The sequence below is a fragment of the Corapipo altera genome, unplaced genomic scaffold (genome assembly GCF_003945725.1).
Source record: "Corapipo altera isolate COAL_440 unplaced genomic scaffold, ASM394572v1 62, whole genome shotgun sequence".
Taxonomy (NCBI): Eukaryota; Metazoa; Chordata; class Aves; order Passeriformes; family Pipridae; genus Corapipo; species Corapipo altera.
This window is the reverse complement of record NW_020884894.1, coordinates 11,454,856-11,480,941: the sequence shown is the minus strand read 5'-3', so window position 1 is coordinate 11,480,941 and position 26,086 is coordinate 11,454,856. Positions and strand designations below refer to the sequence as shown.

The following is a 26,086-nucleotide window of genomic DNA, read 5'->3' as shown; positions in this document are numbered from 1 at the left end:
ACCTAAGCATCCTGCTTCTAAGTGATGCCTTTAGGCATATATTTAAATGGCAAAAGCTGTCAGTTTTTCTTCCATCAGAATTTATTCTTCTTGTTCCACATTCAGGCGAGGGTATACTGTGAAAAATGATCATCTCTAGTGGCAGCTTCATTCCACAGTCTTTTGCTATTCAGAACTGGCCTTGTTTAACTCTGCTGCTGAAAAAGGGCATTCAGGCAGTCTTGCTTTGCCTTTGTTCCCTCTGTGCAGAGTCAACATGGCAATGATAAGAGCAGAAAGTAAGCTCTGATTTCTCTTTGCACATTGTCACCAGGCTGGCTGTCGGGCTTTGGGCATCTTTGTGTTCTCACAGTTCTTCAATGCAGGAGAGTAAATCGGAGTCCCCAGGGTAGGTGTCAGCCTGCAGAGATGTTTGTGGTAACCCACAAGCAAGGAGGAACCCTAATTTGATGTGCAGCCCCTTTCCTCTTGACTCTCTGCTGTGTCTGTGAGCTGTTCACCGGAGCGTTTTTCTGAAACCTCTGTGGTTTCTGTTCTGTTGTTGCTGATGGGCCAGTTTCACACCCTGCTTTTGCTGCTGCTTGCAGGATTGCACCAGTAACCCTGTTTTTCTGCAGTGTGACATTGCACTACACCTCCTCCAGCACAGAGTATTTTAGAGGGTCATTCACATGATCTGTGGTCACAACATGGTCATTTCAGAGTCCATGGGCTGTTTAATCCTTTGGTCTTCCTGCTGAAACTCTTAAAAAAGAGACTCAATGAAGAGCACTGATGTGGTGGTGTAAACCTTTCCATCAGGCTCTGCAGGCTGGGTTGTGGACAACAGCTCTGCTCTATTCTCAACCAACAAGCGCAAGCCTCTTGCTGCAGATTGAGTCAGGAAGTGTCACATTTGATTGATTGTGGGAGGGGGCGATGCCAGCTTTGAATGAACAGCCAAGTCTTCAAACACTTGGCAAGTTTTCCTCTGAAAGCTCAAGTGCTGGGGTAAAGCAATCAGGTAAGAACCTCAGCTTTGGAGCAAGGAAAAGAAAGTTTCTGCCTCTAATGGCTGGAAAGAAAGGACATCCACTCTGACTGGCTTAACCTAGGGTAGTAAACTAGGAAGCAAACTAATGCTGCTTCTGATTTTCTTCCTTTCCTGCAATGCCTGGCTTTTAAACTGAGTCGGCTGGAGGGGGTGTGGAGGCTGACTCATGGCTTTTGAACAACTGGGGTTGGCAGCTCTAGAGAAGAGCTGCCATGTGCTCTTGGTTACGCTGATGCCCGTGTGCCTGTGAAATTTGGGTGTGTGCTCTGGTTCACAGCACTGCTTGTTACCAACATGTGGCTGGATGTAGGTGGCCTGCCCTCGCTGTAATTTGGTGGGTACTGGTACATCAACAGTATGCAAATCTGCCTTTGGTTAGCTCTTCTCTCCCCCCACATGTATGGCAGTGCATGTGGGGTTTAGGTATTTGGAGCCTCGAGGGGAGTTGCTGCTGGAGGATTGTATCTCACCCTGGTTTAATTACATGCTCAGAGACAAGAACTTTATATTAAAATCGTTGGGGTTTTTCTATTGGCTTCTATCTAGCCCCCCTCTAGTCTAAAAAAAATTGTTTATTATCAAGAATATTACTGTCCTGGTTAGGGTAAAACTGCTGGGGAACTTTTAGGTGCATCCCTGTCTTACCAGTTAAAGAAAGAGCAGATCATCTGGCTTAATTTAATAGCAGAAGTGGAGGAAAGCTGATGGTGGTGCTTTTGGGTTTTGCCTGCAGTGATCTTCAGCTCAGAAGAGCACCTCTCTGCTAATTGACTATTAAACAAGATTGCTTGCTGAGGTGCACTGGCTTGCTGTTTCAATCCTTTAAGAAATAAGCCTCTGATCAGCTGCACATAGATGCTCTTAAATATAATCTGCCTAATGACTGGAGAGCTTTGACCTTCTGCTATTAAGGCGCCAATGTTTTGGGTTACAATCCAGACCTTTGGGATAGGGGGCTGAGAACGGGTGGTTGGTGTTTTTTTTCTGAAATGGTAATATTCCAAACAACAGAGGCTGCTTTTTAATCTCAAAGCAAGTCTTGGAAGCAACACAGAGTCAGTCTAGAGATAAGTCTCTTTTTGCTCAAGGTTTCTAGGATTGCCACACATGTTACTGCATGCCCAGACCACCAGTTAAACACCTACCTGGCCACAGAACCTTTGTCCCAGTTGCTGTGCATGCAAATGGTGTGTGTTTGCGTGTGTTTACCCAGTTTGGAAAAAATCTGAGCCCTGAGGGATTCAAGCTTCCTTTTGTGTTATGAAACAGGGCCACGCTGAGAGCCAGCTGAAGCAATGCTCACTGCCTGCTCTGCAGGCTCTGGAGGGCTTTTGGAGCCCATGCACCCAGTGTTTGAGGAGGAATGGTGAGTCCCATTGCTTAGTGAGGATTCCCACTGCCATTTTAAAGAGCTCTGCTGACAGAATCCAGAGGGAATCCCAACCCAGGCCTGAAAGATAGGAGCAGCTTGGGGTCAGAGTCGGAAGGGGCTAGGTAAAAGGAGAGGCTTGCTGCAAGCAGAGGCAGCCTGGATCTTTTCCTCTTCAAATCTCTGCTTTGTCCAGCTGGGCCAGCCCCTGGCACCATCCTCCTCCACAAGCACGGATGCAGGGGAGGAATGTTCCTTGTCATGGCACGCGTGGGGTACTTTCCTCAGGGCGTGGGGAGGACACAGATTACTTGGATGCTTTCCAGTTGCATTTCCCCCCACCCCATCTGGTTGATATACATCATCCTAAAGCCTTAATATTGTGAATATTGTGTGGCAGCAGGGTAGAAATGGAAAGGGGGATAAGGCTCTGCTGTTTTAGAGTAAATGCTGCAGGAGCAGTTGGTGTTTCATTGCTGATATTAAACCTGGATGTGGGGAGAAAAGGGAGAATGCATCTGAACACCAAACACCTGCCTCTGCCAAATAATCCACTAGAGACACCACAGTAATTTTGTAAATCACAAGCACATTTTCAGCCTTCCCAGAAATGTGCACTTCTAAATGCTAGCCATCAAACAGCCTAAATTACTGATCCAGCAGATTAATCTATAAATTGAGGAAGGTTTAGAATAACCATTGGAGAACAATATTTAGTTAATGGTATCTAGTTCAGTGCTCTCCATCTCTTGTTGTTCTGACCTGACAAATAAAGCAACCTCTTGTTTGTGTTACACTAAAATATATTGCAGGAAGGCTGTTTGAACGGGGTCCTTCTGACCTGTCACCCCCCATGTGTCTGTAGGAGGGAGGGCTTCTGCATGCAGCAGTGCTGCAAACAAAGTGGTAGACTGTGAAATAAGTGGAGCCTCAAAATCTAGCCCGCCTGTCTTTCCTGCCTATCTCTTCCTTTCTTTCTCCAGACACTTGTAATCAGAGAATATTGAAGGTTTGTTGGATTGCTCATAATAAAACCACAAAGCAAGGCTCAGCCGTGGGAGCAGTGTATTTTTGTTGTAACCTGAAGGAAAGCTGCTCTGTGCATGTTCCAATGAGATGAGTCAAGTTGCCACCTCTTTCTAAGGTGACATTACAGGATGTCTGTCTGCAGACTTTGGCCTTTTATTTGGGAGGGGAGAGAAGAGGAGGGAGTCTGTTTCCTTTGCAGCAGCAAGGGCAAAATAGGCTTTTAATAAAGCTTAAATTCTGCAGCTGCTGGCTAAGTTAAAAAAAGAAGTGCTGGCACTCTGTCCTCCTGGAGATGAGCCTTTTCCAGCTCTCTGCCGTGACCCAGGGATGCGAGCCATCCCTCTGGTCCTTTTTTCTTTTGTGCCACTTTCTTGGATGAGAATAATGGGAGAGTTTCTTCTCTTGGCAAGGTTTTACCTTGCTTGGACTTTTAGGCTCACAGAGATGGTTTAGGCTGGTGAATGGAAGGAAAAGAGTCTCAGAAGCAGAAGTCCTGTAGCATAGATACTGTGGAGAAGGCTGTGACTTTTTATTGGGTATGAATAAACTCCTCAAATCCCTGACTATAGATCCTGAAGAGAACTAGAAACTCAGAAGCCAAGAGATAAGGAGGAACTTTATGTATGATACAATAATGCTCTCCACCACGGTCCATGTGTGGATCAGCTGAGTGTTGCTGGAGACCTGAGAGCAGCCCTGCTGAAACACCAGATTACAGTCCAGATACAGGCAAGAACACTTTGTCCAAGTACTACTGTGATTGAGGCAGATAAGGGAATTTTTTTGTTCATGCAGAAAGTTTCCTGCTTTTGCTGGTCTCCTGGGACGTTGAGCATGATCTCCTTGTACCTGGCTATTTCCAGAGCCTGGTCCTGGTGCTGGAGAACCCTGTAATGTGGTTTGAAGTCAGGAGGGGGGACAAAGCATCTACCTCTCTCCTCCCTTCAAATGTATTTTTCGCCCCCTTTGCTTACAGTAGCCTCTGAAATGCATCAGAATTGTTCCCAAGCAGGTTCTCTACTGGAGACCACCAAATGTTTTGAGCAGTTTGAGGCATCAGGTTTGACAGGAGAGGACTCAGAATACAGACATCAGTGGCTGTTTAGCATCAGTGAGCACGCTGCAGTACCTGTGTCAGGGTATCCCAAGGCAGCTCCTAGGCAGAATATGACAGCCTTGACCCTTGATGCAGTTGTCACAGATGAAGTTAAAGAAAATGAAGAATTATGCTGTGAGTGAGACTCGGTCTCATCTCTCTCTCACCGAGGAATGTTATCCAGAAACTGAGAGTAGACAGGATGGTGAAGGACCTGGCTCCAGCAGTGTGGGGCATTGGGTACTGCATGCTGTGAAGGCTTTCACTAGTCCTTCTCTGGGAGTCTTGCCAAGAAACTGGTGGTGGGGGAACAGAATCTCAAGCAGAGAGACAGAGAAACTTTCACTAGGGGATCTGATTTGTAATTAAAAAACAAGGAAACAAAACCAGCTAGAGGGGGTGACAAGGTTTAGAGGACTGCTCAGTGGGTTGGGTCAAAGGGAATTTAGCTGTCCTGGAGCAGATCACAGAAACAGCTGATAATTGGGCTGGACAGAGACATGGAAAAGGAGCATAGCCAAGAAAAGTCATGAGTTGCCATGGCACAGTGCAAAGGGCAGGAATTTCCTAGGTTTGTTGCTTGAGGGTCCGAAGTGGCTGCTTGGGTGCCCTGGTCGTGGTCTCTGGGGTCGTGGCATTTTCCTGAGAGCTCCCTGCGAGCATTTGTGGTTGAACTACAGCCTGCAGTTCTGGAAGAGGCATCGACTCACAATGGAAAGACTTACAATTTGGGATCCACCACATCCTTTGGGAAGCTGTTCCCATGGTTAATGCGTTTACTGCGTAACTGTTCCAGTTCCCTGAAGGAGTTTGAATCCTCAGCTGGCAGCCTGCCTGCCCTGCTCAGTGCTGCTGCGTAGCTCTCTGCCTCCTGAGACAAAAGTCTTGCTACAACAGGACTAAATGACCTTCCTGGGGTCATGCAGGCTGTCTAGGAGAGCCAGGGAGTTGAACCTGCTCCATCCAACCACGAGTATGGAGTGAGTTTTGTGAGGCATTTGTCTGTTCATTGAGCAGCAGCCTGCTGATCCTCACCTCTCTGGGTGATGTGGCCTTGCTGTTTTGCCCTCAGCAGCTGGTAGGCCATGCAGGATTTGAGAAACAGCTCTGGCATCGTACCAAGCAGAGGCTGTGGGACACTCACCAGCAAATTCCAGAGACCATGTGTCATGAAACCCTGGCCTTGCCACCCCCTCTGTATGAGGCTGCTGGAGGTAGTGGGAGCCTTGATGGGCTGCGGTCCCCACGTTCAGTGAGAGCTTTGGCTTTCTGAGCAGATTTTGGGAGGTGGATGTTAGCTGCGAAATCTATTTGGGAGCCTCCCACTTTGTGTGGGTGGAAGGGAAGCCTTGGCTTATCCCTCTGCCTGCCTCCAGCTGGAAGGTGACAACTGGAAGAAGTCAGCTGTTTCCATTTTCTTCCTCTGGGGACTTGAAATCTATTTCCAGTGAGGTGGGTCCCTGGGAAGAGGAAGGGCAGCTCTTCTGAGTGACTGCTGCCAAAGCTGAAAGGCACTGGGAGGTGGCCTTGCCAACCTCAGGCATTTAAAACACTTCAGGCAAGCCTTGGAGAAAAAAAAGCAGGATAATCTTAGTTTCTCCTCTTACATACATTTTGAGCTCTCTGCACTGTCCTCTGTTTTGTTACTGAGCTTTTTCTGCAGCCTTAGAAATTTGTTGTTTAGAAGAAAAAACATATCATTTCATCAGTTGACTTTTTATTGCCTGTTTTCTTGTGGGTTGGACTTCATGTTTTATATGGGAAACATCTTTAAAGCTTTTAGGGTATTTCCCTCCTTTCCTTACCCCCAAAATACCCTCTTTAGTCTGGATCATTGGGCCAGCTCTTCATATGGGCTGGAACAGGGGATGATAATTGCGATGGATCCCCCAGTGATGTTAGCCTTCCCAAAAGCAATTAAATGTGATCAAACCCTCATTTTTGTTTTATGACTGCATGTAGCAGAGCCCAAATGTTTATTGCCCCCCGTAGTCCCACGTGCTGCCAGGCCAGGCTTTCCACTGGAAGATAATATATTGTATTCATGCTATTGATTAACTTGCACAGCGCTGCAAAGCAGCCACTCCACTGGGCTCTGGCTTGTTGGTTGTTGTAGTGTTGCATTTGTACTACAGAGCCCTGACTCTCCTTCACCCTCACTTAATTTCCTGGGAACTTTCCCCTTTCCTAGGCTGCTGAGCTTTGTGAACATTTGCCAGTAGAAGGTGGTGTATTTGTTTTAATCAAACCTATTCTTAAAGCTGTCAGATTAGTTGCTGAGTGAGGAGGGGAGTCCCTGCCTACCTCTGTCCTGCCTTTCCCTCATTGTGATCAAAGCCTGGCATTGATCTGATACAGTGGGAAGCCAACCAGGGCTAAACACTAGGGCTGTCTGTGAGTCACAGGGACACAGCCAGGGCTCTGCACTGCTGGGGGGGGGCCACTGGGGGTTGTTTTGTCAAGGGTGGGGTGGTTGGGGTGTTAGATCCTCCTGCCATGGCACACTGCTCTGCAAAGAGCAACCCGGGAGTTGGACCAGCTGCTCCGCCATCCACACTCATTCACTTTGAAATCCCTTTAGCACTGGAACAATTCCATTAGCAGGACTTCTTAGGCCTGACTTGGAGCAGTTTCTCTGCCGGTTAAAACCAAGTCCACACACCAGTCTGTCATAACCAAGACGTTCCCGTGTACCTCGGGGCTGCTTGCAGCTGAAATCTTGAACAAAAGATCTGCTGTTAGACAAAGGGGGAAGGATTGAGACTCTGAAGAGAGGAAGAATTTCTCCTCTGTTTGCCAGCAATTTTTTTCTAACTATTCTTTTTTTAAGGATTGGTCACCAATTAATCCCTGTCGTTTTGCAGACAAAGCCGTGAACGTTTTAAGGTTGCACTGTGAAATAACTTCAGTGCCGTTGGTTCTAGCAGCTCTGAACGTTCTCAAACAAATGCCTTTTAAGATAAAAATGGCCTGTGCTTGGTCCCAGCCCAGAGTTGTGACCGTTATTGTTTTATTTGAAACATCTCAGCTGAACCCAGTGAAGTCAGTGAGAGCTGCAAAGTGTTTGCAAGTCAAGTCACACTTATTTCCATGGCTAAATATGGGCGTAATACAGGGTGTTACTCTAAAATGCTCCAGTGTGTGACCCAAGTTGTAGCCCAGCAAATGTGCTGTGTGCCAGACACTGGTCTGCAGTGGCTTCTGGCAGATTTGAGGTCATCAACCTGTTGGATCTGGGCACCAAACGCATTGTGCTCTCTCATTTTTATTTTTTGCTCTTACCTGCTGTTGGGGTGTGAGATGCCTCACAGCCCTGCAGGGGTGTAAGCTCACTGGCAACTTGTGTATGTGTGCATTTTTGCTGATTTCTGTGCTTTGGATCAGAAATGAGAATGGTAGATATCTTCCCCCCTCACACACACACAGAGTGTGGACAGTTAGAGCTTTATAAAGCATTTCTCACCACTCTCAGTGGCAGCAATAAGATACCAAATTAAATCTGGCCCCCTACCTTGGAGTGAGGTGGGTACGCTGGTTCTGTGCTGGTGTAGCAAAATCCATCTGAAACTGAGACATTTATTATCCCTAAACATTTGCAGAACTTAAGAAGATAAAATATGTATGAAGAGCACGCATGATATTTTTAATGACATTAATTAATGCAAGCAGTGCTTTGCAGATTCGAGCTAGTCCATGTGGAAACAGTTTGAGGAGTTCTGGTGCATGTGTGCAGTCATTCAGTGGCAGGAGCAGAACTGGTTTGTGTTGCATGGATGCCCTGGGTGGAGGAGAGCTCACGTGAGGAGTGACTGCAGCTTCCAGCTGGGAAGGGGCAACACCATCAGCATTTGGCTGCAGCTGCAGTGCTGTGTGTGCTGACAGGGGTGTAGCTCTGGCTGTACACCAAGCCCTGAGTTACAGGTCCTTACCCGTCGGCCGAGCATCAGACAGGGCTGGGCAGCGCTGGGCTGGAGTCGTTAATGTCTTCATAGTATCAGAAGTCATTTGAATACTACAGCTCTTTCAATTAAGCTCCCGTTGAGCTCCATACACAGATATTGTAATGTAATTGGCTGGCCTGCTGCAAGTGCCTTAGGAGAGTCTGCTGCTGAAACAGCCTCCGTCTGTGCTCCGGGCTGGAGGGGAGCCAGAGCGAGCCCTGGGCTCCGCACAATGTCACACTGATTAGGAGGGTGCGAGATTTTGTTTTTGCTAAAATAGTTCTGCCAGTACAGCTCGGAGGGCAGCTGCAGTTACACTGGTACAGAGGGGCCTTATGCTGCTCTGAATTGTCCCTGGCTCTGGGGGCAGGCTGTGATGCTGCTCAGGGTACCTTTATCCTGCAGTAACAGCCCGTGCGTGGTGAGCACTGCCCAGCTCCACAAGTGCAACTTTATTTTGTTGACATCCACCCCATAGCAACTCTGTCTCAGAGGCCCAAGGAAAATATTTTGCTTCCTCTGGCCCTTAGGAAGTTGGTTCTCCATGGCAGCAGTCCCTTCACAAAGGGTTCGGTCCTGAGCAGGAAACCCTGGTCCAATCCCTAATGAGCCCTTCCTGCTGATAAGGGAACCTGCAGGTCAGGGGCTCTGCCAGAGCCAACCAACTCCCTGAGCCAACCAGAACTATGTGCTTTTTGATGAACATGTCCTCCAGAGCCTGTAAAATGAGACTCCAGGCTCTCCAGAGAGGTGGGAGCAGACCTAGATTCCGTGGAATGGGCCCTGCCTGAGGAAAGGCCAGCTCTGGCAGAGCTGTGACCTGTGTTATTGCTGCTGCTCTCTGCCATTTGTGAGCTGAGCATCCCATCTCTCGCCTGCTCAGCAAGTTTGACCCAGCTTGGAGACCCAACACTGGCTTTATTCCTGGAATAACTATTGCAGTGTTATGTGTATTTACACCTGGGTTGTCCCCCAGTTTGGAAAGCAAACTGGTGAATAAGGTGTCCTGTTTTGGAGCCAGGCAGTGCTTAGGTCTCTTTTTCCAGCCCTGCACTTTGGAAAGGCCTATCCAGTACAATCCATGACATGGAGATGAGGATAAAATATTTCTATATCTTGAAGAGTTCATTGGAAAAAAAGTCACTGACTGGGATCTCCACTGGCAGCACCTGGTGTGATGCTCTGCAAGCCCCTTCACCAGCTGCCACGTTGGTTTTGCTGTTTGTAAGCCAGTTCCACAACGTTTATTTCCCTCCTGAAGGTGAGGTGCACTCTGCCAGAGCAGCATTGCACAACTTGTAAAGTCACACCGGAACTCACTGTGCTGGATTAATAACAAATCCAGCAATGAACCAGTAGCTGGGACACCAGAGCATTGCCCTTTGGTGGGCTGTTGCTCACGGCTGCTGGGAGGTGGGAGTGACGTGGTTTTTTCCCCTGTGACAAATCTCTGTTCCCCCACTGGCTATATTTAGAACAGATACATCCAGAATCAACTGTGCCTGTGGCAAGCTGTGCTACTGCCTGCAGCAGCCCTCACCAAGGCAGCATCACGTGGGCTTTTATTCTGTTGCATCTGCCCTTGAGTCTCTGTGCTGATGGAGACACGTCCTCTCAGCCAGGCTTTGATTGCTGGGCTGCCGGGGTGGAACGGTCTGGGTGTCCATCTGAGACTCTTTTCCACATAGACCATGGCTGTGGGGAGGAGAGCTGTCACTCTCTCTTCTGGAGAGGTTACACCTTCTTTTCTGTCTGTGTCTGACACGTTGCTTATTTGAACACGAGCATGCTTTAGCTGTGATCCTGGATCACCTCCTCAGCTCGGCAGAGCTGGTGTCAAAGACTTCCTACAAGTGGAAGGAAGCTGCAAACATCGGTGTTCATGTAGGGGTCTCCACCACGAGGCTGTCTGAGGTCTTGGGGAGTATGGTGTGACATCAGAAACCAGAAAGGACCCAGGGCTTGGCTTAGCTCTTCAGATTGCAACAGCAGTGATGACAAAGCACTTTGGGTTAACCTGGGTTGGCAAGCCCGAACAAGAGCCTGAGAAAAGTTGCTCACACTGTCGGCTTGAGTTAAACCCCACATTTCCTTGTTCCTTGGAAGTACCTCAGGCTGGTCCTGCTGCAGTCAGACCACTCACCTTCTGGAGGGGCCATTGTACTCAGGGCATTTCCCTGGGAGCTGACTCTTGTGGTCCAAGCCCTCTGTGCAGCAGAAGTCAGCCTGCCCTGGCCTGCTGGCTGGATCACAGCCGGGGTAACTGCAGTTTTCCACTGCACTTGCATCTCTTGCTGCCTTTGGACATAGCTGCCTGCTCTGCTGTGCCCTGTAGCACCACCAAATGGGTTTTGTTCCAGTCATGGCTGCTTCTCCACAGTGGCTTGGTGTATGTCACTCTTCAGAGTGCAGGAAGTTCTACAACCCTCACTACAAAGATACAGGTTTATATTTGGCTGAGTCAAAAATCACTGCTGCTCACAGAGCACTTTTGGCAGGTTCCTTGGCTCGATTTGTGTGTGCTCTAGGGTTTAAATGCTGCGTACCTGCTACCAGCTCAGCAAGCAGAGCATATGGACAGGCACCACTGTGTTGGCAGCGAGTTCCTCAGGCTGCACTGCCCTGGCCAGGCAGTGGGAACCCATCAGTCCTCTCCCTGCCAGCCTGTCCTCCAGACAGCATCATCACCAACCCTCCAGCACCATCCACCCTGCTTTTATCTTCATTTCCTCCTCACTTGTTTTTTTTTCTACCTGGGATTTCAGTGTTTGTTTGTTTGGCGCTGGGGAGGATTTCTTGTTTGTTTTTTTAAAATACCTGTTGTGACAGGCAGTGCTGAGAATGAGACAGACTGCTCTCTGCATCCATCCAAAAGCCTCTTTGGAAAATGATGCCAAGTAGGGGGGAAAAAAGTAGAAATGCAGTCAGGTTTTGCCTGGGAAACTTTTCTGTCCTTGGCCGGTTAGGTGGAGTGAGGGATGAAAAGAGCTGATTGGTTTTAGGATCCAAAGAAGAAGACCTGTTATATCATTCTGGGGAAAATTCCTGGCAACACCAGGCACTGTTGTTTTGCTGCTGTCTGCTCCATCCAGCCAGACCACTGTGACCTAAGGAGAAGATGGCACTGCACTTCACTTCTTGACACGTGCCTCTGTTCCTCCCTGACAGCATTTTCACTCCTCTGCCAAGGAAGATGGTCTGGAGAGGCTGGGATTGAACACTAGAGCTGGCACAGGGGCCACCAGCCAGGTCTCTGCAAACATCCTCCTCGTGCAGGGTCTCTCACACACCCATGCATGTTATTTGAAGGGAGGACGGCGGGGCGGGTGATCCGTGGCGCCCTGGGCAGGAATCTTCCACTTTATTGAAATGAAAGTATTTACTGGCTGCATCAGTTGCCCAGCTGTGGTTAGTTTGTATGAAAACCATTTCCTGCCGTTAAGGAAACTATTCAGCTTTACAGCAGATCATGGCAGGAAGAGATATTACCATGTCCCAAACCTTGTGCTCCTCTCTTTGCTGAGCGGCCAAGTTCCTCACCTGCATCCCTGCCATCGAAGTGCTTGGGATGACAGGAACAGAGCTGCTGTCGCTGTGCTGCAAGTAAATATTGCAGGCTCAAGGGAGGAGGGCAGGAGAGGGGCTGTGGCAGAGGCTGTACTTTGAGGGCTGTGGGGCCTGAGGTGCCATCTTTCTACACTTGGTGATATTTACTCATGGCATACTGTCCTGGTGGTGGGATCTGACGTGCTGCTCAGCGCTGCAGGGAGCCAGCAGGGAAGCAGTTTGTGTTGTAGCATGTGTTTGAGCTGCTTGAAGGTCTGCAAAGCCGTTCAACCATGCTGGAGATCTGGGAATGGATGCCTCCTGCATGTCCTTTTCTGTTTGAGACCATAAGTGCACTTGCCCTTGCAGTGGTCCATCATCTAACACACAACAGAAACTATCCATCCAAGTTCTGAACCTTCCTTGAAAGTGGATTTTTTTTAGGTTGTAGGTATAACCTGCCTTTTTAAATGATAAGTGGTAAAGATGATTTCTTTGAAAACCTGCTTGCAAAGGCTAGGGCAGGAGTTATGGGGGGCTTTCCTGGTTTTGCAAGATTTCCTGCTGATGAAATCGTGTCACCTCTGTGAGTCCACATTTATTTCTGCAAAAGGAAAGATTGCTCTGCAATGCCTCATGGAGAGTCACCAGATATTTTATCACAGAATTACAGAATATTCTGAGTTGGCAGGGACCCACAGTGATCACTCAGTCCATCTCTTAAGTGAATGGCCTGTACAGCAATGGAACCTTGGCATAGTTAGCACCATGCTCTAACCAACTGAGCTTATGGCAGGGTCATGCTGGAAGGTGATGGAGCACCTAGCATCAAATTGTCTCTGCTCTGAGAGGTGCAAAAGACTGTCATGAGGCCAGGGAAGTTACCCCACTCTGTTGTCTTGTCAGATTTGGCATAATCTAAAAAAGTGTGCTTCTTGGTCAAAATCTTGCAGCAGCCACTTTGTCACAAATCCTCACTGGCAGAACAGATCATCAGCCAGTGTTTAACAGGGGCTCAGGGAGGTGGGTTTCATTGGTGGGGGGAAAAGTGAGCATCTCATTTGTGGTTTGTGTACATCAGTGACTGTCCACTTCAGTGTATTTGCTCACATTATTTCCCCAAAACGTGGCATAACAAGAAGAGGGGTGGGGGAGTGTTGGGTTGTTAGCTAAGATCGGTAACATCCAGTTTTATGTTAAGCATTTTCTTCTTACAAATTGGCTGTTCTTAAAGTATTGATAGACAGATGACAGGAGGACTTTCCTGCTGCAGAAGTTGTTACCCACAACAAGAAGGATGCTACGAGGCGGATGGGGAAGCAGGGTCTGTGGTCTGCACGCTTCCAGGGAGCCAACAGAAACAGAGCAGCAGAGGGCTTGTGATCCCCGAGGATGGAGGTCAGGTTGAAGCTGGGGACACTGCTGGCTCCTTGATCAACATGTGATTAGGTGTCCTTTGGGCTCACTTCATTCGCTGAAGTTGGACAACATGAGCTGTCACAGCTCCTGCAGTCTGACCCTGCTGGTCCCTGCCTGCTTCTGGCCATCAGCTTGATCTTCTTTGGCCAGCTGGTGCTGGTCCAGCTGCTGAATAGTCTCCCATAGGTATTTTACAAAATGAAGTACTTACCCCAGTGTTCCTCTCCAACAGCTGCAGCATGGCTGGTGTGGATAGGAGAGGCTGATTTGCAAAGGCATCCGAGATCTGCTGTGTTGGGGGAAACGTGAGGGCAAACATGAGGGGCAGCACAGTGCAAAGGGTAGCCTTTGGGTAGCAGGAATGTTCTGCATGGATAGAGGAAGGCAATGGCTTGGCAGCAGCAGAGCAGACAGATCTCTGGGTGAATCACAGGTTTGACATGAGTCAATGCTGTCACACGGTTGTGAAGAAGACGAACGTCACGGGGCCGTGTGAGGAGCTGCGTGCGTCGCAAGGCATCCGGAGCATTCCTCCCGCTCCCAGTGCTGGGAAACCCGGCACTGCAGCTATGCCCCTTCTGGATGCTGCACTTCGAGGAAGATATGGGCCAATAGCAGAGAGTCCAGGGAGAGCAGTGAGAGTGGTCAGAGGGCTGGAAACCATGAGGAATGAGAAAAGCTTGAACGGACCTGGGATTGTTTAGTCTAGGAAAGAGCAAGCTGAGTGGGGAGGCGATACCAAAAGCTTTAAGGACATAAAAGGCTGCTGCAAAAAGTGAGGGAATGATCTGTTCTTAGTAGCTATGAGGAAGAATATACCAAGTCATAGGCTGAGCAAGAAATTTAATCACTAGGGAAGACTTACATAAGTGGAAGGCTGATGAAGTACTGAAACCTCTGGTGCGTGTGGGGTTGGTGACAGGAGGCCTTCAGAGCACCCATCTCTGGATGGGTACGAGAGGAACTCATCTTGCTTTGTCTGGTGGGATGCACTATGAGACCTTTGTAGTTCCTAATTGACTGGAAGATTATTTTCTAAGGCTTGTGATGAAGTCTACCCCTTCGGAGCAGGCATTCATTTCCCAGATGCTGCCAACCCTCATGTCATAAGACATCAGGGCTTACATGTGGCAATGACACTTTGTCACTGCTATAGCAGCAATTCTCCAGGGTCCTGGTCAGGCTGAAGGCTCACACTGAGGTGGGAGGAAACCTCACTGTTAAGGACAGTGATGCAGAGCATGTTCACCTACGGTGGGACAACAAGGGAGCCCGTGGCTTGCTGCTTGACTCTGGCACAACCATAACAGATAATGCACAGGCACACTCTTTGTCCTGATGACATTAGATGGTGCAGAGGAATCCCCCCCACCAAGGCAGAGCTCCCCAGTACTTTATTTTTGCTGGTTCAGGGGCTGACTTTGGCCGTGCTTTTCTAATTGTGAAAATTCAGAGCATGTCTTTGTGTCCTAAATAGACGATTGTCCTGATCCTCATCCCTGGGATCCATTATGTCTTAGCAAATTACTTTCTCTCTTTTAAATGCCTTAGTGATTAAAGATGCCACAGCAGATACCCTTAATGAGTACAAAAAGGGTAATAATTCCTCTTGTTGGCACTGAATGCAATTAATCAGGCCCCTTTACTTGCTTTTTAAACAGATGAGGCATTTAAGGCCAAGCAAGTTTTTAATTGGACTTTAATGTCTCTCATTTACTTCATTTTGGCACAAGCGTAGGAATTCCCACCCCCAGGTTTGCTGTTGGATTTATTCAGGCTCAGCATGGAGTGAAGACTCAGCAGCAGACTTGAACATGTCCTTCAGCCTGTGCCTGGCCCCATCTCATTGCTTGGTCCTGCTGCAGCAGCACAGAATTGTCCAGGCAGGAGCAGAGCCAGGTCATCCAGCCCAGAGCCCACTTCCAGCATGGGACTGACATTGGATATTAATAATGTTTTTTGAGTAGTCATCGACACAAGGGTGCAAAATAGCCTGCCCTTTTTCATCAGGTTTCCTTGCCTTGAAGGAACTGTTGACTTGTGAGTATTCTTGTGGTTATCTGAACACCCTTGGTGGATGTCCATGTCCTAGCCTAGACTCTGTAACTTCAAACGTGGGGTGAACTATATCTCCTAAGAGATATTCCTGAGACCCATGGCCAAGAGGAGATACAGAGGCCTTGAGCACCATTACAGATGGATGTGTGCATGTAGATGTTGTTAATTTATGCCTGGAATTGCCATAGGAGAAAAGATGATGACAGGCAACCCTCACCTAGCTTACAGCCCCTGCTCCCTACTGTGAAGCCAGAACCACCTCTTCTTCCACCTCTGGCCATGAACCATCTTGCCTTTGGTTCCCTTCCCTTCTGTATATCCTCCACTGTGTTTTGGGGACAGCAGTGGCCTGTCAACACGTCCCAGTCTGTGTTTCATGCAGGGATGTGTTCTGCAGCCCAGCTTGGTCGATTGGCCCCTGTCCCAGCTCAGCTCTTCCCCCTCAGGGGGAAAAGGCATCAGTCTCAGCATGTGTGAGCCTGCCTCTGAGCCTGCCTGTCACTCTGCAGGGCAGGTATTCCTCTGACACACAGGAGAGATCCTGAAACTGCCTCCAGTGGGTTTTTCCAGGGGTGTGCTGTGCCCCGTGCAGAGTCAGGCCCGTCTGTAGTTCACTCGACAGTGGCTGTGGACTCCCACCCACAGGAGGGTCAGTGGATGCCCGTGAGCTGTGAGTGCCCTTGGACAGGTGAGATGGCTCTTAATGCCTCTGGTGTTTTTTGCCCAAAAAACATTTAGGAGAAATCTAGAGACAAGAGACAACAACTTTGATTTCTGCATCTCTGATGCTGTGTTTGGTGGTTGTGCAAGGCTTGTGTGTAGTCCTGATGTGGGAACCAAATCTCTCCAATTTTATCTTGTGCTGAGAATATCTTTGCCCATTTTATCCCTTAACACCACTTTCCTGCTACCTGCAGATAAGGATACCCAGAGCCATCAAGTCTTGAAAAGTAAGGGGGAATTGGAGGCTGAGCAAGGGTCAAGGTTTTATTGTGTGATCATGATGTGAAGGGCTGTAGACATCTTGATGAGATGTTCAGGGATAAAGGCAAATTAAAGAGCATCCAACATGTTCTGTATCCCCGCAGAATGAAAAGGGTTGGCTGCTGGTCTGTGCTCCAGCCATGAGCAGGGAATGAAGGAAATAAGAGACCAAGTCCTAGGCCATTTCTGCTCCTCTGGCTGGACAGTATAAGGAGGGGCAGACAGCTTTGTCCAGTGGCTGTGGAACCTGACAATATGCCCTTAATCCAGAGTTTGTAGCCAAAATATATCATGTCAGGAAGCTGCTACCCCAGGTGACTCTGGCCAGCCATTCTTGCATTGAGAGTCTTCTGTCTGGGGCTTATGGAGTTGTCATTTTCTTTGATTTAATTCCATATAAACTGCAGAATTATCTTCCTTTAGAGGCTTGCAAATTACGGAAGCATAAACCACGCTAATGATCTGATAAGGACAACTTTGGATACGTTCCCAAGAATGGCTACCCCTGGGCAGGACTGTGCTCGGAAAGCACCCACGGAGAGCAATTTGCCATGCTCACCTGGCTGCCTTCCTTGGGCCCCCCTCCCCAGATTCCTCCATCTCTCAGGAACGAGAATCATTTCCTCTCTGGCTTCTTGCAGAGGCAAAGGCCCTGCAGACCTGAAGTTATCTCTGGAATGTGTGTAAACACCGAGTTCAATGGGATGCTGTTTGCCCCCCTCTCCTGGGGGGGTTTAAGAAGGGTTAAAGTGAGTTTGTTTTATGGGTTCCTATCCCTGAGAATTGTCTTCCTCAGAGGGCAGCCTGGCTGACCCCAGTCCCTGTGTGTGCATTTTTCAGCATAAAGGGGAGATTTGGGGGGGCCCCACCATGCGGGTGGGATTTCGCTCCTCTAAGAACAAGGTAATGAAAGACCAAAGTTGTCTTCCTGCCAAACAGGGAGCTGGGAGGTGGTGTGGGATAGCAGTGCACGTGCACTGGGACTCGGCGTGTCAGCAATAGTGTGACTAACAGGGTTCAGGCAATCCTTGGACACAAACAGATCAGGAGAAGGATGGGGCAGTTCTGATGCCCCCATCTTCAAAGGGTGTTGAAAAGTAAGCAGGGGGACAAAACCTTGGGAGTGACATGCAGGCTGGGACAAAATGCGTTTCAATGAGAGGCAGAAGAGCTCTGTCTGTTTGCACAAAAACTAATTCAGATATAAGTTCATTATGGTCTGTGAGTACGTCACTAATGAGACTCACCTAGAGACCAGAGTGCTCTTGGATTTAGAATAAGCAGCAGCAACCAGAAGCTAAAGCTAGAGAAAAATCAAGCGTTAATACCAATGAAATGGTTAATTCCTAGTTGTGTTGTCAGCGCTGGTGACGCACTGAGGCTGGATCCCTTCCAGAAAACAACACTTTAACTGAAGACAAAGAACCAGGCTTAGCACGGAGGTGATCAGTGGAATGGCTTGGCCTGGTATATACAAGGGGTCAAACTAGATGATTTAATGATCTCTTTTGGCCTGCAAGCTCTCTGTTCTCTTAAGAAGATAAATGAAAAAGCCCTTTCACAAAAAGCAAGCACTTGAGATATGTGTGTAATGAACTCTGCTGCTTCCAGGGGAACGGTGGAGCAGGATCTGCAGGAAGTGTGACCTTGCCGCCTGCAGGCTGCCCAGAGTTGGTGGCCATCTGTTTTGTGGCAGTGGCTCACCACCATCGAGGCCACCACTCTCCCATGTGACGTTTCTCAGCTCAGTTTTTAATTGCCGTCTCCCTGCGTTTAAGTGACATTTGCTCCCTAATCTCCCACAGGGTGAAGAGGCCAAGCGGGATGAGCAGCCTCCTGGGGAAGATTGGCGCCAAAAAGCAGAAGATGAGCACACTGGAGAAATCTAAACTGGACTGGGAGAACTTCAAGGAGGAGGAGGGGATTGTGGAGGAGCTGGCAATCCACAATCGAGGGAAAGATGGGTAAGAGGCACTTTACCTAATAGTAGTCCAGCATTTCCCACCACTTCCTATGCATGTGGTAAGTCTGTTGCTTCCTGCAGAGTTCGGAAAACCTATGGGATTCCTTAAGGATTTATTCTAGGGATACATAAAACCAGTAGCTCCTGTAGCCATCACAGGGAGACAGGTAAGTCTGCAAACATCTGTCACTCTCTGCTAACAACCTTGTGAGGTCTCCAAGTCCAGCCAAGGTCTGGCTTTATCAGCTCTCCTACTCGTGGTACAGATGGAGCGTGAACCAGTCTAATCCAGCACTCCCACGAGGAAACACAGTTGCCTTTGCACCATTTTCTTGTTTCAAACTGGGTTGTATGGTTTGTTCTGTTCTTCAAATGACGTGTTCCAGCTGCATCTGTCCTCCCTCCCCCTGCATAAAGATGTTGCAAACCCAGAACAGCTGGCAAGGTGCATTAAGGATTATGGCAGCGCTGGGCGTTGGTTGTGTGCATCAAGCAATGTTCACTCCAATGAAGTTAATGGAAGCATCATAAAAGTAAATGGCAATGCTGTAAATAAAACAGAAAGTTAATAACATGCACTGCAGGGAGTGATAATGAGATCAGAAGCAGCATTTCCACTACAAGTGCTTTGCTAAGCTCTGGGAAAATGTAACTGGCTTAGTGGACAGATCGTAAAATGTATATTTTATTATAAGCTGTTCTTTTACTCAGCAGGAAAAACTCAGAGCTTCTGCATTCCAACAGATTGGATTTTGTATTTCAAAATATATATATATATATATATATATATATAACTGTCAAACTATCAAGTAGATATTTCGGTTTGGTCTTGCACCCTTCCACAACACCCATTCTCCATCAGATCTCCCCTGCTCTGTTTCTGGCCACACGCCCTTGAACACGTAGAAGTGCTGGAGAGGGGCAGGTGTTCCTCTGAGATCCCTGAAATCCAAGGGGTTGAGTGATTTCCACCACATCCAGGTGTGGCAGAGCAGTGTTTTGTGCTATCTCTCATGTTCCCCAACTTGGTATGTCAGCCTTTCTTGTCCAGTGCTGTTTCCTTTCCCACCACATCCAAGCAGGACAGCTCGCTCTTCACACCTGGAAAACCTTTCCAAAGGTGCTCACATAATGGTCCTTGAAGGTCAAAGGAGGCATCAGCACATTGAAAAGATGAGCAAAGCAGAGCAGCAATTTTAAGAGCATCTTTAATCTTTAAACAGTTTTGTGTTTTGCTGCCTGTCACATCCCAGGCTAGAAAACTGCTGAGCTCTTGTCAAGGGGGTTTTGTCATTAAACAAATAAGGAACGTAATGCTGTGGTAACTTTAGACACTCCTTACAAATATGTTTGTGCTAGCCAGGCGTGTAGTGTGAGGGGATCAGCCGAGTATCTGCTCACTGGGAATTACTTCCACTTCAAGGTGAAGGAAGGGAGAAGGGAGGAGCACTGGTGGAGGTGCAGGCCAGTGCATTTCTGCTTACAGGCCACCTCTAAACCCCTGCAGTGTGAAGGGTGCTGCACCCCTACAGAGCAGCCAGCCTGCCTGGGGGGCAGGTCGCAGGCACGGCTGCTGCCAGCCTCAGGTCATTTCACAGGAGCCTGTTGTCCCTTCTGCAGCCGCCTCTTCTCCTTTAATGATGTCAGCTGTGCTCACCCTTCAGTGAGCAATCATTTACACATCTCTATAAAAATTGTAATGAGCCGTTGTTAACCCTTCAACCCAGGCAGGAGGGAGCGGGGCACTGCCTTTAATCCCTGATGCTGTTAGAAACCTCTGCTCCTCACGTGTCCTGCTGTGTGATTGTAAATGTCTGCCTGATGAGGAAAGCCACAGCCCACTCCTGGAGATGTTTGTTCGATGCCACGCAAGCCTGTGCGTTTACAGAGATGGTCCACGCGTGTCTCAAGGAAGGCAGGAGGCATTACTTTTTGCTCAGGAGGGAAGGCAGGCTGAATTTTTTTTTTTTGTGGTAGCCTTGTAGAAGTTGCTGTTCACAGCCCTGAGCTCCCTGTGCCTTGGACCTCCCTTGTGCTTTCTCCAGCAGTGACACGTGCTGGGCCAGAACACCGTCAGCCAGTGGAGCAGTGGGGCTGTGGCATCTGTCTGCTGCCAGTGCCAGTTATCAGCCAGCCACAACCTGGGCCCAGGACTCCCGAGGCAGAGGGGACATGTGCTGCTGCCTCTTGGTTCTGTTCCCCCTTGCCTCTGGTTTTCTGCCCCTTGTATCACCAGCCTCAGCCGGTGATTTGCCTTTCCTTGGGAGCAGGATCTGAGCTTGTGCAGCCTGTCTGTATCAGGTCCTGAGGGCCTGTCCTGGATTTGAGAGGAGGGGCTGGAGTGAGGAGGGGTGGCAGCTATGCCCTTTGCTGTTGATCTCCCTGATGTGCTTTATAAATGGAAATGTGTTAGTGGCCTCTTAATTGGGCCACCTTTGTAGGGCAGCCCCGTGGGGGAGCAGCCGGCCCGTGCACTCCTGCACCAATGACTGATGGCAACTGGCAGGGGACAGGCAGCACCACCGAGACCCTCCCCAGAGCAGCTTGCAGCTGCCCTTGTTAGCAGAGACAGCCTTGCTCCCAGTGGATTTTCCTTCCTCTGCTGTGGATCACAGCTGCCCTGTTTCCAGGCAGGTTGATAATTTACAGGAGGGTATTGATTCAGGTAGCAAAGGTTGTTTAGACAAGCGCAGGAAGGGTGTTTGTGCCTCACTCGTGCACTTTGGACCATGTTTGGCGGCGCCTTGGTGTCGGCTGTGTGGAGCTGGCTGAGAACAGAGGCAGAGCTGCAGCTCCAGCAGGGCCTTCAGGGCAAGAGGGGCTTGCACCGACCCTGCAACAGCCGTGCTCGTGTCTGTCAGCACCTCCAGCTCTGTGTGCCTGCGGCACAACCCAGCCAGGCCCCGTGTATGCACAGGTAGTGCCTGTAAGGTCTGCTCTGGCCCCTACAGCACTTTGCTGAGGCTGGCCAAGGACAATTCCTCCTCCATGCAGCACTGCTGGCTGCGGCTGTGAGACCACATTCCTGGTTCATGATCCATATCGATCCCCCCCGGGAGCCAGGCCCTGCCCACTGGAGAGGCACAGCAATCATGGAGGAGGAGGAGGAGGAGGAAAGGGCTGACCCCTTGATTTCCCGTTTGCTGACCCACTGGGAGACGGGTATCGCAGAGGGGCCGAAGGAGCTTCAGGCTCAGTAGCTCGGGCTGTTGCTGCCCAGGCAGTCAGGGTGTTCCCAGATAACAGCAGTGACTCCTGTCCTTGCCTTCCCGGCTGTGGTTGTGTTCGATGTTTAGCAGTGGAGGGGGAGGAAAACCACACGCCCAGCAATATGACACACTAATATACAGCGTGACCCCTCAGCTTCCTTCCCGTGGCCTCTCCGAGCCCGGCCCCCGGAGCAGGTCACCTCCCTGCTTGCAGGGATGAAGGAAAGCGACACTCCCCTGCCGCCTTTCCTGAACCGGGGTGGGGAGGGGGCCTCGGCACACAGCCCTGCTCTGATGGCAGGGGGAAGGGGCCAGAGAAATAGCTCCTCACAGCCTGCATTAACTGTGCTGATCCCTGCCCCTCGCAACCGGCGGAGATGAGCTGACCCAGTTGTGTCAGCACGAGACGGGCTGGAGCTGCGATGGGGCTGGGGTGGCAGCGGGGACACGTGGGGCTGTTCATCCGCTTGGGGGGATCACTCGATGAAATTAATCTGGATTAATTAATTTCCAATGATGACTGGGTGGGCAGGAGTGTCAGGGCCATCCCTTGCAGCAAGGGCAAAGGCACCCTGGTGCTGGGAGGACATTCAGCACCAGTTCGATAGTTGTAGCAAAAAGAATTGCAGAATCATGGAATCTAACCCCCAGCAGTGAGCAGGGATATCTTCAGCTAGATCAGACTGCTTAGAGCCCCATCCAGCCTGACCTTGCAGAGACCTCATCATCAAAGGTCCCTCTGTCTGAGAGGAACCACTGCTGGTGGCGGGAGAGGGTTTCAGCCTTCCAGTGCAGCTGGGTCTTGGGCACCTTCGTGCACACTGCCAGCCACCCAGCAGCCTGGAAAACCTGCAGAGCCTGTCATGCTCATCTTTCCTTGGCCTTCAGTCTTGCTTGGTGAGCAGGCACCAGCTGCCATGCAGGAAAAGCAGTGACCAACAGAGAAGCTGAATGCAGTGGCTCCCTATGCATCTCACACACAGGCGTAATGACCTTGTCATGACAGTCCAGTGTTTGCCACCCTGGAACAAATGCAAAACAATTGTGATGATTCAATTACAGCTCCTGTTTTGAATTGCAATTTCGCTCCCTCTGTAGGTTAATTAGTAGCACAGCCCCGGGCTGTCTGTGGCAAGGGTTTGCAGCGAAGTACATTAAAATTCAGCTACATGCCATTAATGAGTGGCAAGGTGCTTTTCCAGGCACAGGCCTGCCTTCTTCCTCACAGCACTCAGGTGCCACGCTGAGGGGCAGCAGTAAATACTCAGCAGTGGTTAAAAGCTGGTCTGTGGCTGGGAAGCCCCTGGCTTGCATCCCTGAGCTGCTGCAGGTTTGCTGGGTGATGCTCCTTGCATCCCTAATGCTCCCTGTGCCTGTTACTGGCTTGTATCATTGCTGCTGTGGTTGGGTTTGAGATGCTCTGCTGGGTGGTGCAAGGGTCTGTTCTGATCCCCTGCAAGGTGTCTGTGAAGGACATTTCTCAGCTGTAGGAGAAGAACTGGAACCTGAAGCAGCCAGTTCAGATCTCCAACCTATGGGGACCCCTCACCCGAGACCTCTGCGAGTCCCGCAGGGGACAACCAACAGGCCACAGAGCAGTTTTGGTGTCCATAGGAGATGTTCAGTACAGCAATCAGCTCGTGGAGAGAGAGGGAGGGAGGTGGATAGTGCCTTCCCTCCCTCCTCATCCCTTTGGGTGGGCTTTGGCACTGGCTGCTCCGGGCACTGCTTACAGCCTGTGCCTCCCTGCAGGTACATCGAGAGGAAAGCGTTCCTGGAGCGCGTGGATCACAGGCAGTTTGAAATCGAGCGTGACATCAGACTGAGCAGGATGAAGCCCTGATGTGCCAGGGGTGGCCGTGGTGGATCCTGCTCCCTTCCCTGCCCGAGGGCTGTCTGGGGGCTGCCGGCCACCACTGGACCACCCAGCACGGAAACCGTTCTCTACCCAAGACTCAGCCTGTACGGCTCAACGTGCAGGTTTTTCCTTTTACTGTAATATTTTGGGGAGGGTATTTGTCAGTGGGCAGGGGGCACTTTGAGGGTTAAATGGCCCAGCAGGTGACAGAAGACACGGGTCTGATTCTGGCAGCAGCTTTCCAAGGAGAAGAGGAGGTGGCACCAATCCTTTGCCAACCCCAGGTGCTTCTGGCTGCAGGAGGAGCCGCCAAGGCTGGAGGGTGCTGGCATATTTGGTGGTGAGAGTGGAGCTGCGGGAAGGTTCTGTGGCTGCTCTGTGTGTGCAAACTGTGGGCTGGAGCCCTTCTCCCTGCTCTGCCAGCCCCGCAGCACTCCCTGCCCCTCCGCCCTCTGCTCCTGTCCAGACAAAGCCAAACTGTCTGTACTTGTTTGTGGGGTCTGATGATGCTGGGGGGAGTGTTAAGCAAGCTGATGAAGAAATCTTCCTTGTTCACACTGTCAAGAAGATGGGAGCAGCTGCAGCAGGCAGGAAGGGCCAGGATCTGAGTGTTCACATGAATAAAATATTCCATCCCAACACTCTTGCATGCTGGCAGCTTGGTTTTTGTGGGAAGCAGAGGACAAAGAAATTAAGGGTCACATGCAGTAAGGAGTGTCTGACTGTGGTCAGAAAAACCTGTGCTCAGATGTGCCTGGTGTCTGCCCTGATAGCAGCCTGGGGGTCTGAGCAAGTGCTCGGATTGCTTTCCCTCTGCAGCACTGGGCCTGATGGTGGGATTAAATCCAGAACTGGGGGTGACAGTGTCAACATAGACCTGTAGCAGTGCTGCAGGAGCAAAGAAGCCCCCCGAAGGCATGGCCACGCAGGGACACTCAGCAAAGTGCAGCTGCCTGGGAGGGCAGGCCAAGGCGCCTGGGTGTGGAGCGAGCGGCCGGAGCTGGAGGCCAGCAATGCTCTGTCATCCTGGCCATCCCTGCTGACCTGGCGCTGGTGGAGCTGGGCAGCTCCCGATGTCTGGGCTGTGCACACCCTCAGGGTAGAGATGCTCACCAGCATTTCCCCACAGGATGCTCTGAGCCCGCTCGGTGGGGCAGCCCGTGCTGGTGCTGTGCCAGGGGAAAGCGGCACAAGCCCCATCCTTCCCGCTAACAGGGCGAGTGATGCCGTCGCTGCCACTGGCCCCTTGCCTGTGGCTCTGAGCCTTGGGCTCACATGTCCACTGCTGAGTCAGCCCTTGCTCTATGGACATGTTGCAGGATAGACAAGAACAAAACACCACGTGCTTGGGGGAGCTGCAGCCTTTGGCGCCCTGTTCTGTACAGAATCAGCTGTAATGGACCTGAAACGAGCCTGAAATTGGACAGAAACAAAACAATGGGGTGATGACGTGTTTTCATCTGCAAACACTTCCAGGCCAGTTTCTGCTCTGGTTTAGGTTGCAAGGACAACTGGGTACCACTGTGGGGATATCTCAGCTCGGGGCTCCTGGGTGGCAGCGAGTGGCCCTGGCTGGATGGTGGTGGGGCTGCAGTGCAAGGCAGGTGCTGCAGGAGCTGGGCTGCTCTCCTGCTCAGGATGCTGGTCCAGGACCATCTCCAGCCCCTTCTCCTTGTGTGCTGGGCTGGGAGGCGGCCGGTCCTGCCCTCCTTGCAGGGTCCCTCCCAACAGGGACTCCAAGGCAGCCAGGGCTTGTTTTGCTGTTTTCCCGGTGAAATGCTGGGACAGCAGCTCAGCTGAGGCAGCCACAAATGGGGCTGGGCAGGCTTGGCCCACTGTGGATGCTGAGTAGGCAGCCAGGGAAATGATTTGCCTTTTGCTCCATTGGTGCTGAGAGGAGAGGAGGGAATATTTGGGGTGTTCTCTGCCCCTTGTCCCTTCATGCTTCTGGAGCCTCACACACTGGACAGATCATGTCATCCCTGCATAGGCTGGGTCCCTGTGGTGTCTGGCTCCTGGTGGCTGCTGACCAAAATCTTTGCTGTGGCATGGCCATCCCAACTGCACTGTAGGGCTCTTCCTGCTCCAGCAGCTTGGCAGCACCTTGATGTCAAAAGTAGGTAAGAAATAGAAAATAATTCTGTGCACTGTATTATGAGCAAGAGTGGAATGGAGATGCAGCAGGAACCTTTGGAGATCCCAAAGGCCTGAGATACCAAACCCAGCCCTGCTCTTAAAAGCATTAAAGAGCTCCAGGCTGTGTCCAGAGTGAGTCCTGCAGCAGCATCTGGCTCTGGATGGCTTGGGGGTGGCTTTGGATTCACACACACTGTAACAGTGTGTTAGTGGGAGGCGGCCAGCACAGCCTCCACTGGCATGCTGGTGAACTGGCAAGATTGGTGACCCCCAGTATATTGGATCCTTCCTGCCAGCCCCAGCTCTGCTCTCCACAAACCCTCCAGCCTCTCTTCTCCAGGGTTTTTCCTTCCCTTCAGCTGAGCCAATGTGGAAAATTTTGGAATCTTGGAAGCAACCTGACCTGCTGGAAAAGTGCAGTGTAACGGTGGTGGCCGAGAGCCTC

General features: G+C 50.2%; 1 protein-coding gene across 1 annotated transcript in view; it reads left to right on the top strand.

The window, feature by feature from the left end:
- Positions 1-24,146, top strand: part of CFDP1 (craniofacial development protein 1) — a 59,797-nt gene extending 35,651 nt beyond the window's left edge. Inside the window, exons 6-7 of the mRNA XM_027646930.1 lie at positions 18,281-18,439; positions 23,400-24,146. Of these exons, the coding sequence (XP_027502731.1) occupies positions 18,281-18,439; positions 23,400-23,490 (250 nt within the window). The 3' untranslated portion in view covers positions 23,491-24,146. The remainder of the gene's footprint in view (positions 1-18,280; positions 18,440-23,399) is intronic.
- The last annotated feature ends 1,940 nt before the right edge of the window (positions 24,147-26,086 follow it).